This window comes from Heteronotia binoei, chromosome 6 (assembly GCF_032191835.1).
Source record: "Heteronotia binoei isolate CCM8104 ecotype False Entrance Well chromosome 6, APGP_CSIRO_Hbin_v1, whole genome shotgun sequence".
NCBI classification, from domain to species: Eukaryota; Metazoa; Chordata; class Lepidosauria; order Squamata; family Gekkonidae; genus Heteronotia; species Heteronotia binoei.
In genome coordinates this window covers 29,948,329-29,961,982 of record NC_083228.1, presented here as the reverse complement: position 1 = coordinate 29,961,982, position 13,654 = coordinate 29,948,329, and the positions used below count along the sequence as shown (strand labels likewise).

General features: G+C 46.9%; 1 protein-coding gene across 1 annotated transcript in view; it reads left to right on the top strand.

Moving 5' to 3' along the window:
• The first annotated feature begins 2,776 nt into the window (after positions 1–2,776).
• ADAMTS14 (ADAM metallopeptidase with thrombospondin type 1 motif 14) overlaps positions 2,777–13,654 on the top strand; it is an 86,725-nt gene continuing 75,847 nt past the window's right edge. Inside the window, exons 1-2 of the mRNA XM_060241189.1 lie at positions 2,777–2,879; positions 6,619–7,037. Coding sequence (XP_060097172.1) covers positions 2,792–2,879; positions 6,619–7,037 — 507 coding nt within the window. The 5' untranslated portion in view covers positions 2,777–2,791. The remainder of the gene's footprint in view (positions 2,880–6,618; positions 7,038–13,654) is intronic.

Sequence of the window (13,654 nt, the reverse complement as noted above, 5' to 3'; positions counted from 1 at the left end):
CTGATTCAGTATAAGGCAGCTTCATATGTTCATAGGATTCAGCAATCTTCAGTGCTCTCTTTCTCCAGTAGTGGGTACAAATGCACATCTGCGTGTAGAAAACTAACCACACAATCCAATGCACACTGCCAAGTCCATTGAAGTCAATGGGATTGGAAAGGCACAGCCCCGCTTAGGATCACACTGTAATGTTCATATATACAGGAATGCAGGCAATGATAAATCAGTTGAGAAGAACGTGGGTCCATTCTCTTCCAGATTACTTTTCTCTGGCACTATTCCCACACAGAATTTGATTCCAAAATCTCTCACTCCTCTTTCAGAAGAGTAGGATCATGACATTTTCTTATAAAGGGAATATGACTGTAGCATAAGGGAATGGAGAGTGGTTTTATAAAGGGAACATGACTATTCTACTGTTTACTGTATTTGCATGCTCTTACTGCATTACTTTCTACCTTTGTAATTACATTCTTTATTGTATTTTTATAATGTATGCCTTGATTTTACTTGCACTGTTTGCAAGTTCTAGTTTATTGGACAGCTCATGCTATTTGACTGTATTGTGTTATCCTGGGTAATCCACCTTGAGGCTCAGTGAAAAAGGCAGGCTATAAATAAATGTCTGAACAACAGAGTGGCAATTCCAAACACAGGATTAACAGAGAGGTTCTTAGAACTATGCTCTGGCACTGTGACCGCAAGCCCTTCTGACCTCAGAACCCTGGATGTGATTATACAACCTATGCATTGTCAGCACCAGCAACTCCATTGCCACCCTTACTTTATGTTTTAGGACTCAGATGGCTGGATTCCTCCATATTAGGGTAAGGAAGAGACTGAGGATCATAACCAGGAGGCGACTTTGACACAATTTTCCTTCCCAGATTGAACAAGGACCCGCTTACTCACCACAGCTGTTAACCATCTTAGTAAAACCTGTGACTCCCACCCATCACCGCTGTTAATTAGTGTCTGTGCTTTTGATTAGTTTTTGTACATAATCAATTACATTTCACCCCGTAATCCTGCATTTCATGGTTGTTTGACTCCTCTGTTTTTTTTCTGCCTCCTATACTATTTACCTAAAAAAGCTTTATGAAGATTCACTCATTGCCCCTGTAGAGGCATGGCTACAGGCCATGAATTGCTGGAATTAAAAAAAAAGAAAAGTGTTACTCTGTTCTTCCCTGACCAACAGGGCTGAAACCAGCCTGCTCTTAACTGGATCAGCTCTGGTTAGAGCCAGTTTGGAGTAGTGGTTAAGTGTGCGGACTCTTTATCTGGGAGAACCGGGTTTGATTCCCCACTCCTCCACTTGCACCTGCTGCCATGGCCTTGGGTCAATCATAGCTCTCACAGGAGTTGTCCTTGAAAGGGCAGCTGCTGTGGGAGCTCTCTGCCCTACCCACCTCACAGGATGTCTGTTGTGGGGGGTGATGATATAGGAGATTGTAAGTTGCTCTGAGTTTCTGATTCAGAGAGGAGGGCTGGGTATAAATCTGCAGTCTTCTTCTACTTGGATGCAAGAGAAAGTCTACCAACCATAGGACTATCAGGTATCACAAACTTCCTGTTCATTTTTGCTGCAGCAGACACAGACTAACAGGCAGGCCCATAGCCAGGATTTCAAATGTTGGGGGGGGGGGGGCACTTTAATTTAATTCTTGCCTGGGAGCTGTGCACTGATGCTCTGTTTCTGTCTGGTCTCTGCCTGGCTGTCCTTGATGGCAGTAGGGCGCAGGCAGGGCTTCCTCACTTTCTAAAGGGCCATCTCCGCTCCGCCCCTCAGGTCTCCAAACAGGGAGGACTGACCTCTCACCATCTGCTTGCCCACCTCCCAGGCAGCAGAGAGGGAATGCTGTGGGTCAGGAGTCATGAAGTCAGGAGGCAGGCCTCCCACAGGTCCTCCTGTAGCTACAGGCCTGCCAATAGGGGTACCCTCCAGAATTAGAAAGAGAGTTTCCACTTTCCTCCTAGGCCTTTGACAGGTGCATAAGAGGCCGGAAGGAAGCGGTTGGCCCCTTCCCAGCCTGGCTGCGGGGAGCATCCTGTGTCGAAGGCGCCTCGGGCAAACACCTGGGCTGCGCGGGGTGACGTCAGGCAGGTGAGTGGGAGGGAGGAGCGGGAAGGGCGCGTTGTCCCCGGCGGGCTGGTGCCAGCAGCTCGAGACGCAGGTGAACGAGGAGGGGGGCGTGGCTGGGTGCGCGAGCCGGGGAGCTGGGCTGCGCCCTTTCGGGGACCCTTCCCCGGGGGCTGAAGCGAGAGGCGGAGTTTGGCTCCCGCCCGGCCAATCGCAAGTGGCGCCGTGCTGGAAGCGCCACGTGCAATGGAAAGTCCTCTCTTCGCTCTCGGTGCGCCTCCCGCCGGAGGGGGGGGGGAGAGGAGGACGGGTGGGAGGTCCTGGCGGCCCCGTCCCCTTCGCCCCCAGCCGGCCGGCCTGGCTGTCGCTCACTGGCGGCGGCGTCGCGGAGCGCGCGGACCCCCCAGCCCTGCCCTGCCCTGCCGCTCTCGCCTCGGCTGGCTCCAGCAGCGACTTTGCAGCAGCAGCAGCAGCAGCGGGAAGCACCTCCTCCCCTCCCTCCCTCGCTCGCTCGGCAGGCGCTGGCCCGTTGGCGTTGCATGGAGGGGACTTGGCCGGGCGCGGCGCGACGAGGGGGCCAGCTGGAGGACAGGCTGCCGCGCTCTGCGCTCCGCCGCTGACAGAACAGGGCAGGCGAGCGGGCGGGCGTCGCGCAAGGGGGCAACTTTTCTGCCCGGCTCTCTGCGGCTGGCCGGGCCGCCTCCCCCAATGGATTACCCTCCTCTCTATGTGATGCTCTCTTGCTTGGTGCCTCTCCACTGCTGGCTCGCCGCGGGCCGGGCAGCCAGAGCCCAAGGTAGGCGGGCAGGGGACGGAGGGAGGGGGCTGGAAAGGCGGCCTTGGGCTGGAGGCGGGATGCTGCTGGGCGAGCTGGCTAGCAGCAGGCGGCTCCGGTGCTGGGCAAGGCGCCCCGAGCTCCGGCCGGCTGAAGGCGAAGGAAAGGCGCGTCTCTTGGAGAGGCTCGCCCGGGCTGCGCGCCTGCGGAAGCATGTCAGCCGCGGGGCCGGTTAAAGTGCTGAAGCATCGCCGCCGAGCCAGCATTTGAACTACTGCTACTAATACTTGCCTCTTTTACAGTGGCATCATCCTGTGATATATCCAAGCCCGCCTGTGGGATCATACAGTCCCTAAAGAGAGATTTCAGATTCTACATTATGCCCCATGGCATAAGGGCGTTACTTATGCATGTAGATGTGGATGCCTCATTCCCCCCAGCCCCCTCATTAACCCCCCACCCCCATCTCCATTTAATCCCTGCAGCAACGACCCCCTCCCTCAATGCTGAGAGGTAACCTGCAAGCTGGTCATGGCAGGGTGGGGATTCGAACTTGGCTCTCCCTGATTCTAGCCCCAAACTCTTCACTGCTGCACCACACTGTCCCTGCAATGTTAATGCCTGGGACAAACAAGCCACCCTGCAAGCATTTCTAAGGGCATCGTGCCCCAACTTGGATGACTCAGGGTAGCCTGATCTCATGGGATCCCGGAAGCTAAGCATGGTCAGCCTTTTTGAGTCCTTGGATGGGAGACCACCGAGGAAGTCCAGGGTCACCATGGAGAGACTGGCGGTGGCAAACCACCCCTGAACATCTCTTGCCTTGAAAAACCCTTGAGGGGAAGCACCAGAAGGGCTGCAATGTGACAGCACTTTCCACCACCACCAAGATACCTAAGGAAGGATTTGCCAGCTCCATCATTTATGGATTCATTTAAGTTAGAAGGAGCACCACAGCATTTTCTGTCATCGCCAGTGGTATTTGTGTGGGAATAGACATTGTAAAGCCCCCCCCCCCCCCACGAAGCTATGCAGATCTGGGTCTGGCTACTCTGTAGATGGGAGACCTCCTGGGAACCCTGTGGGTGCTGCCGTGAGAGCCCTTGTGGAGTAGAAGTGGGATATAAATGCAAAAAAAAAAGTTACTGTCCGCAAGCAAAAGTTTTATTTAGGTGAGGAGTGGTGCATGGAAGTGAACTATCCTGATCAAAGCTTTCAACTTGGCAGGACGTTTTGACAGCCCTGTGCCTGTGTTGGCAAATTTTCAAAGAAGCCTTTGACCTCTGATTCTAAGGACGTTTCCTTGGAAGGCAGTCCCAAGGATTTCAGGAAAATTTACTCCTGGGGACACCTGATCTTGTATTTCAGGGGTGGCTAAACTTGCTTAATATAAGAGACACATAGAATAAATGTCAGATGTTTGAGAGCCGGAAGGAAGGAAGGAAGGAAAATGGAGGGAGAGAGAGGTGAAAAGAGAACATCTTTAACTTGAAATGTATTCTCCAGACTGCTGGCTGGCTTGGCTTGGAGGAGTGATTTAAAGAGAGAAATGCTTTCTCCAAGCTGGCCAATGGGGCAGTGGGGGCTTTGAAAGCCACAGAATATATGTGAAAGAGCCACGTGTGGCTCCCGAGCCCCAGTTTGGCTGCCCCTGTTGTATTTTATCATCCTCCAATTAAGACTTTTTTTGTTTTGCTGAGGCTGACTATTTTCCCCTCTTTTAAATAAAACACAGAAGTCTTTTTGATATTTAGTTTTAAGTGCTGTCAGCTACATTTGATGTTGTAGTTATTTTGGCTGTACGAGTAAACTGCAATAGGGAGCCAACATGTGAGACCTTATTGTGAGCTCTTTCAAAGTGTTATAATGCTGATGTAAGTTGGTTTTTTTAAATAATAAAAAAAGAATTTCAGTGGAATTCTTTATTTCAGAGGAGTGATGTTGCATGGATGCTGTGCAATGAATAGTTTGCATGCTTGGTGTTAGCTGGGCATGTAAGAGGCATAAGTGTGTGTCAGTGTGAATTTTTTCTGCCGTGTTGAACATACCCAGTCAACACTCCATAAGCCACAGCTTGTGAGGGGGAAGTAATAAAGGTTCTGCAGGTGGGGAGGAGTGGCTGCCCATTTTTCTGATAGGCCCCGAAACAGGAAACCTCCTCCCCCCACCCTGTTATTAGTAGCACACTGCTATCAGGGAAAGAAAGGTTAAATGCAGAATGGTGGTCGTGGAAAGTGTTATCTAGTTGCAGCTGAATTATGGTGTCTGTGCAGGGTTTTCCCAGGCAAGAGACATTCAGAGGTGGGTTGCCATTGCCTGCCTCTGCATAGCAACCCTAGATCTCCTTGGTGGCCTCCCATCCGGAATATCAACCCTGGCCCATCCCTGCTTAGCTTCCAAGATCTGATGAGGTCAGGCTAGCCTGAACCAGCGAGGTCAGGGCGAATGACCAGGCATTTCACGGGGCAAAGCTGGATGCACAAATCCCTCCATGGTGGTCTCTTGTCTAACCCTGTTTCGCTTTTGAGATCTGATGAGATCTGGACAGCCTGAGCCATCCAGGTCATGGCAAATTAAGAACACCAGGAGAAACTGTATTTGTGGTGTTTGCTATCGGTTTGGGAGGTGTTTTCTTTTTTTCTCTTCAATTCTGGGTGAATGGTGGCTTTAAACCACAGTCTTTCAGCTGCAAATGTTTACCAGCTTGGCTTCTATGCAGAAGGCTGCTGATATGCTGGGATTCTGCAGCAGCACAGGGAAAAAAAATGCTTGTTCTGCACAGAATTCGTCTCCCTGTGATTTTCAGGTTTCGTTTAAAAATAAATAATTTAATTTATTTAGAAAGTTTGTTACAGGAGAGCGTGTATTTTTTTTTTTAAAATTCCTAAGCAGGTAAAGATGTGACGTTTGTGGGCAGTGCCTGACAGGTGGCTGTATCTTGCAGACAGGGAATGAGGGGGTAGGATGGACTGCACCACCTCAGGTACCAGATAGGGGAGCTGAATTTTTGAACACTCCCTTATGTTAAAACTCACCAACAATAGAAATAGACGATATAATGTTTGCATTTGTGGTGTTGGCTGTCTCTTTGGGGGGGTGTTTTCTTTTTTCTCTTCAAGTGTGGGAGAACTATTCAAAAATGGCATCTCCCACTTGTGCTCTGAAGTGACTGAGCCCATCCTGGCTTTTTCTGCTGCTGCACCTGTTGACTAGATCAAGGGTTTTTGCTTGCTGATTCCCTTGCCTAGCAAAATCAGAATAAATTATGCAAAATAATATAAATATCACAAGTAGGGTTTTTTTGTAGCAGGAACTCCTTTGCATATTAGGCCACTCCCCCTGATGTAGCCAATCCTCCAACAGCTTCCAGGGCTCTTAGTACAGGGCCTACTGTAAGTTCCAGGAGAATTGGCTACATCAGGAGGGTGTGGCCTAATATGCAAAGGAGTTCCTGCTACAAAAAAAGCCCTGAAAGATAACATAGGTTGTGCAAACAAAGGCAGAATTCAGGGGCTGTTGAAGAAGTTTAATTTTTGTTAGGTCGCTTTTTCTGGTAGCATGTACAGGCCTGGGTATGTATTATGGGATGGCTTGAGCAATAGTTCTTTCAGACTGGTCATGTGGAAGAAGCTACGTGAATAGCTGATGGCACAACCAGTCTCCCCAAGCATACCTGCAGAGGGCAGACTTTTCACCCAGTGAGGATTTCTCTCTGTTTGGAATGTATTGAAGTGTGTCTATCTGTATTTATTTCCACTAGAGCTCCTCCTGTCTGGAAAGCTAAGTGAATATGGTGTGATTGTGCCCTTCAGTGCAGATCGCCAGGGACAGTTCCTCTCCCATGTGGTGTCTGGCTCAGGGGCAGCAAGGAGGGGGGAAGCCAGCCGTCCCTCCACCACTCCACCACCCTCAGGTCGACACAGAGTGGTCCGCAGCACCCCTCTGCACCAAAGCATGCCCAGGAACCGCTTGTTCTACTTCAATGTCACTGTGCTGGGGAAGGAACTGCATCTTTGGCTCAAACCCAACCGGCGGCTGATATCCCCGGGTGCTTTGGCCGAATGGCAAGAGGACTTCCAGGAGGTCTTTCGGGAGCCCCTGCAGCAGGAGTGCATCTTCACGGGAGGTGTCTCGGGCATACCAGGCACCTCAGTGGCCATCAGCAATTGTGACGGGCTGGTAAGCAAAGGGGGAATTCTACCCTCATCTATATTTCCATACTGCTCACCTGTTTCTCAAATTCAGTAGAAATCACAAGGCTTGCTGCATGCAGAACTGCCAGTTTGGTATAGTGGTTAAGTGTGTGGAGAACCGGGTTTGGTTCCCCACTCCTCCACTTGCCTTGGGTCAGCCATAGCTCTTGCAGAGCTGTCCTTGAAAGGGCAGCTTCTAGGAGAGCTCTCTCAGTCCTACCCATCTCGCTGGGTTTCTGTTGCAGAGGAGGAAGGTAAAGGAGATTGTGAGTTGCTCTGAGATTCAGAGTGAAGAGTGGGGCATAAATTCAATACCTTCTATCTTCTTCTTAATTGGGTATGGATTTTATTACAGTTGCCACTTCTGGTTTCAAAAGTCAGAAGTGCCTGAGTTGGTGGGTGGGGCTAGCAGGTGGTGCTTGATGAGCTCTGATGGATAAGGAGGGAGGAGCTGAGCCAATGAGAGGAGCTGTGTTCATTGCTATATCTCTATCACCTCCATCTCTCCCCCCCCCCCCCCGCTTCTGATCTTTTGCAACCCCGTTTCTCACATTTCAATGGAGCCTGCATGGTGGGTAGTAATTGATGAACACATGAATTTGCCTATAATAGCATGCAAAATGATGGAGTAGAGGCAAACTCAGTGCTTGGTGTATGTGCTTGGAAATGCTGCTGCTGGCTCTTACACATGAACACAAAACCTTGCAGTTGGTCCAAAAGCCAGTTTTTATGTTCTGGTTTTCTGGTATCTGTTTTTTGGGATCTTGTTTCAAGAATGGAAGGGGAAACTATTTTGGCCTTGGTGGGTCAGTGGAACAGTGAAGAGTCACTGAGAACCATTTGTTGGGGAGAAACAAAAGGGGGCTTTGGTTACCTCCTTTGTGCGCTGCCTGAGGGCACCAGAAAGTGGGATCAAGATTGGTGGCCTAGGGGAAAGTTGATTTTTTTTTTTAGCAAGGGATTTCTGTGACACATCGACAGAGCAGTGTGACTGGAGCACATGTGGACCAGTATGAGAGCAGTGGTCCCAGCTAAAGATGCCCACAGGAATTCTGTGCTGTTTTTTCAAATTCTGGAAACAACATGTAGTTACAGAATCCTACACTTTTTGTTTATAACAAGACCTGTAAACTGAAACTTAATTGTGTGCAAAAATTGTGGAATCTTGCCATGCTCTGATATTTGTTGGAAAGCTAGTCAAAGCAAGGGAAGATAAAAGTACTACCTCGTCGCTGTGTTTGCTGTCTTTCAAAACTACTACATAAGATAACTGAACGTTGTGGAATTCAAACCATCATGTGGTCTCCTCAGGAACCGGACCGAGGATTCCCTTTAAGTGGAAGGACTTTTTTTTGTATATTTCCAGGATTGGATTGCTTACATAATCACATCCTTCTTTTGCACTTCTCTGCTCACAACCTGAGTTCGATCCCCAGTGGAAGCTGGGTTTTCAGGTAGCCGGCTTGAGGTTGACTCAGCCTTCCATCCTTCTGAGGTTGGTAAAATGAGTACTCAGCTTGCTGGGGGGAAAGTGTAGATGACTGGGGAAGGCAATGGCAAACCACCCTGTAAAAAAAGACTGCTGTGAAAACATTGTTAAAGCGTTGTCACCCCAGAGTCGGAAACGACTGGTGCTTGCACAGGGGACCTTTCCTTTCCTCTTTTGCACTTAGTATGGGTGTTTGTTTGTCAGGGTATAACTTGTGAAATATTTTGCATGAGAGTGATAATAGAATGTTTGGATTTTTCTAAGTTACTTTGAAAAGTTTTTTTCCTCGTGAGACTGGTTGTCAAGGAACCCTTTGTGGTTTTCTTTTGCCACCACTTGGAGGTTGATAACCTATCAGGTAGTGTACAGGGTTGATTGAATAGCTGCCTCTGTGCACTGTACTTTCCAATGCCACATTATTGGAAGTTCAGCAAAGGCACACAGAGGGTTCCAAAGGAAGTTTGGCAGGCAAATTATGTTTTCCATCTTGAATTCAACCTGATGGCATTGTGTTCAATGGCTTGCACTCACTTTCTACCCTGTAGGTCTGCTCTGCTTCCAGAATTCCCTGTGATTCTCCCTCTGCTTACGAAAATACATTGATGCTTTTAGTTGTAAAAAGAGGAAACAAGACAGACTTTTTCCATAAGCGCTATTCTTCCGAGCACTTCTCAGCACACTTTCTCTTTTTAGTCGGCAGGAGAGTGAACTGTTCTTAGAATAACTGCTACTTTTGGATGCAGGAAGCTCTTGCCCACTGGCCAGTTTCTCTTGGAGTTGATTTGGTGATGGAACACTTTTAGCAAGCCTGAGTACGTTATTTAACTAGACATGTCATTGCAATAGCAGCATGATAAAGCCTGAATCTCCCTTTAGGAGAACGTTTAACAAAAAATTGTTATGCCAAATTAGTTATTCCAGAGTCCACAGTGTTTAGGTCCACAGTCTCCATGGTTGCCGAGCTACTGTTTCAAATTTTGCAACCTTTTTGTCAAACATTTGGTATCTCCACTTATATGGAATATTGTCACTTGTTCACTGTTCCAAATAGGTTGGTATAAATGAAGAACACACAGTGAGCATAGTAAATAATGCCATAGACCTGTTACATGTTGTATCCTTCCTACAGAACAGCCTAAATAGTCCAGGCTAGCCTGAGTTTTGAAGCTAAGCAAGATCAGCCATGGTTAGTACTTGGATAGGATACCACCAAGGAAGACTGCAGTGGCTATGCAGAGGAAGGCAATGGCAAAACACCTCTGCTCATCTCTTGCCTTCAAAACCTCATGAAGGTTTGCCATAAAAATGTTATGACTTGTCAGAAGTCAATTAATTATCACACCTTCTTCAGAGACATTGGGCTACTGGAATCTTACTTATGTCACCCTTCCAAAAGATGAGTTGACATCATGTGGCGTCTCTTGGTGATAAAAGAACCTGACCAAGCAAGCTGTGGGAGAAGTCATGGGGGTGATCATATAAAACCAGGGCTTTTTTTTGTAGCAGGAACTCCTTTGCATATTAGGTAACATACCCCTGATGTAGCCAATCCTCCAACAGCTTACAGGGCTCTTAGTACAGGGCCTACTGTAAGCTCCAGGAGGATTGGCTACATCAGGGCTGTGTGGCCCAATATGCAAAGGAGTTCCTGCTACAGAAAAAGCCTGGTCTAAAGCTTGTGTCAGTTAAGTACGGCCATAAAATGAGTCAGTGCCATAAAATCATGGCCATAAAATGCATCCCTACCATTTCTCGATTATTGTAATAATAATGTGATCTGTTTCTAATAATCACACAGAGTTTTTAATATTTGCACAGAGAATAGGCTCCAAATTCAAAGACCTTAGATGGTGCATTTCCAAGAGAGCAGTGAAGGAGCTAGAAAAGATTCTTAGACGTAAGGATGTGTTGCTGATTACCAAGATCAATATAAATCATGTCATAGTAGTCCGCATTATTATGTATGGTTGTGAAGTTGTACAGTGAAGAAAGCTGACAGGAAGAAAGTTGATTCATTTGAAATATGGTGTTGGAGGAGGGTTTTACAGATCCTAAGGACCACCAAAAGACCAATAAGTGGGTTCTAAATAAACCTAGTCTGAACTCTCCCTGGAAGCTAAAATGGGTAAACCGAGACTGTCATAACTTTGGGCACATTATGAGAAGGCAAGAGTCACTGGGAAAGACAACAATGCTAGGGGAAGTTTGAAGGTTGCATGAAAAGAGGAAGGCTCAACAAGAGTTGGATTGACTCCATGAAGGAAGCCAAGGCCCTCAGTTGGCAGGAGCTGATCAGGGCTGTTTACAATAAGACATATTGAAAATTTTGATTCACTGGACCATATAAGCTGGAAGTGACTTGGCAGCACTTAACACACACAGCCCTAAGTAGGTCTGCTCAGAAGTATGTCCCATGTCATTCAATGAGGCTTATTCCCAGGAACATGTCTTCAATGTCTTCTTTAAGAAATCCAATGTCTTCAATGTCTTCTTTAAGATTACAGCCTACGACCTCTACCTTGTTTGTACGGTGTATATTCCAAGTGTACCTGTTACTGGCTTTCCTCCTGTTCCAAAAAAATATTTTAAACTGGGTCTTCTGTCCTGCATTGCAGACAAAGATTGCAGGTCATGGGTTGATTACAAAATAATTCTAAAGGAATGGAGGATAATATCTTCAAGAGGCCCTATTAAAATATCAGGAAGTAATGAGCAAGCTTTCTAGTTTGCCAGAATTCATAATCAGGGTGGAAGTGGGAGAAGGAGATGGAAAGGGATGAAGATGTTACTGGGAGTGTTGAGAGAGCCCCCAGTTTGTCGGATGGAATGGAGCTAGTGGTGACTTCATGAAGCTGATTGTCAAAAAGATCTCAGGTAGCAGACCAGATGACTGTGAGAAAGAAGCGGTGGCTGTGCTTTCTCTTAACTGCTGTTTCAAGCTGCTGGATTTTAAAAATTAATAATAGTATAAAGGTATTGCCACACTTCTGCTTTCCCCCCAGACATTCCATCTTGCAATAAGACATCGTAGCGCCAATTAAGATCCTAGCAATAATAAGCACAGACCCAACTTTGATGCTTAGCAATGCATAGGATTGCAAGCTCTGGGTTTGGAAATAACCTGGGGATTTGGGGGGTGGGAGGACTTCTGTGGGGTATAATGCCATAGAGTCCAACTTCCAAAACAGCCTTTTTCTTCAGTTGAACTGATCTCTGTTGCCTGGAGATTAGTTGTAATCCCAGGAGATCTTCAGCTGTCACCTGGAGGCTGGTAATCCTAGCAATGTGGAGAGAGCTTCTGGGGGACAAGTCCCCTAGATATTATTGTTCCCTATAAAATCTGTGGAAATATTTGCCTGACTATGTGGTGCAGCGGGAAGGAGGAGGGGTGGGGGAGACCTGTCTTCCACTTCTGGCTTCAGAAATTCCCAGTAGAGTCTGAACTAGTCCCAAAGGTTTCGACCCAGTAGCAGAGTAGATTGTCATCATCCAAGAAGTGTCTGGAGATCCCCTGCTATTAGAACTGGTCTTCAGGTGAAAGAGCTCACTTCACCTGGGAAAAAAGCCCACTTTGGAAGGTTGACTCTGGCATTATGCCCCTTTGAAGTCCCTCCCCTCCCCAAACTCCACCTTCCTAAGGCTCCACCCCCAAAATCTCCAGGTATTTCTCAAAATAGAGCTGACAACCCTGCAGCAGAGAGATGGCAGTTCAGAAACATACAGAGTTTTGAGTTCCAGGTTTGAAAATGTTATGTTCATCTGCAGATCACTTATGGAGAGATGAGTGAGTTTTGAAGAACAACTATTTTTTTCTATTATTTAGTTATTTTTAAAATAGATGCGCTTAAACTTCCCTAAGTACCCATTTTAGTCCAGTTTGAATGGTTGAAATCAAAATTTGTATTAACTATGCTTAAAACTGAACCAAGAGGAAAACTGCTTGTCCTTCGGAAATGGCTGACTTTATTTGGCTGGACTTTTAGTGACCAAGGAGAAAGAGGCAGTTTAGCTCCATACGTGTCCCGTCTCAAGCTTTCTTTAGGTTTGTAAAACTGTTTTACAAATCTTGTTCTCATTCTCAGGGATGCACTGCATTTAAAAGTATAAATACAGAGTGGTCCTCTCTTTGAAGTTAAAAGATCAGGTGACAACTGGCAATAATTACAAGATATGCAGGAAGAAAACACCTTCAGCCCCATTTTCCCATGCGCCAAAATGCCTTTGTACTGCTGCGTGGTATAATTATGCAGACAGGAATGAAATCTTTCAAAGTGATTTAGGAAATTAGATCTTCTAATTCCTGTGGAACTGTGTGTCCTGTATAATTTTGCAAATAGTAAGCACTAGGCCAATTGAAGAGGAACGAGCAGGACTTCTGAGAGACTGTTTGTCAGGTGTTCTTTTACATCATGATTTATCGATGGATGTCACCTCAGTAAGCTTTTTCTTTGTTGTAAATGAGAAAGAAAGAAAAAGAGAGACTGACCAAGCTGTTAGACAATGCATTTCTAGTTCCTTTACAGTACACTTCAGCAATCGTTTAGAAGTGGATTTTCCTGTGTGAAACAGCTGCAAAAATGATTGCTAAAGTGCACTGGAAGTGCAGTATCCAAAGTGTGCAAAAGTGGCTGCAAGTGGCTTCCACACTGAAGATCACTGGTGGATCATAGGTTACATTCTTTGAACTGAAGCTGCATTCTAGAAAGGGAAACACCATAAAAAATAGCTGCTGTTTGTTAGGCATCAAAGAGCTGGCACCTCATCTTGGCATCCTTTTGTGCTGTTGGCTGATCTGCCTACTAAGAGGAAGCCAATAATCATAATAGTAGAGGATTTGGCAAGCCAGGCGGATGTGATGGACAGAGCTGTGTCCAGGCACTAGACCAGAAGGAAAAGTGGAAGGTCATGATTTGAAGTGGAGTGGCAAAGCTTTCCAGGAAAAATCTGACATGGTGTCTCAGGCAGGTTTGGAAACTGACCGGGCAGACATTGTGCTTCAAAGTCCTGCCCAGAATACTTATTTCCCCACCATCTATTTCAGTTAAGAGGGGGGGAAAGTCTTCTGCCTGCATGAGGATATCCCTTTGCTTATGCTGAACATTCCCCTGCAGGCT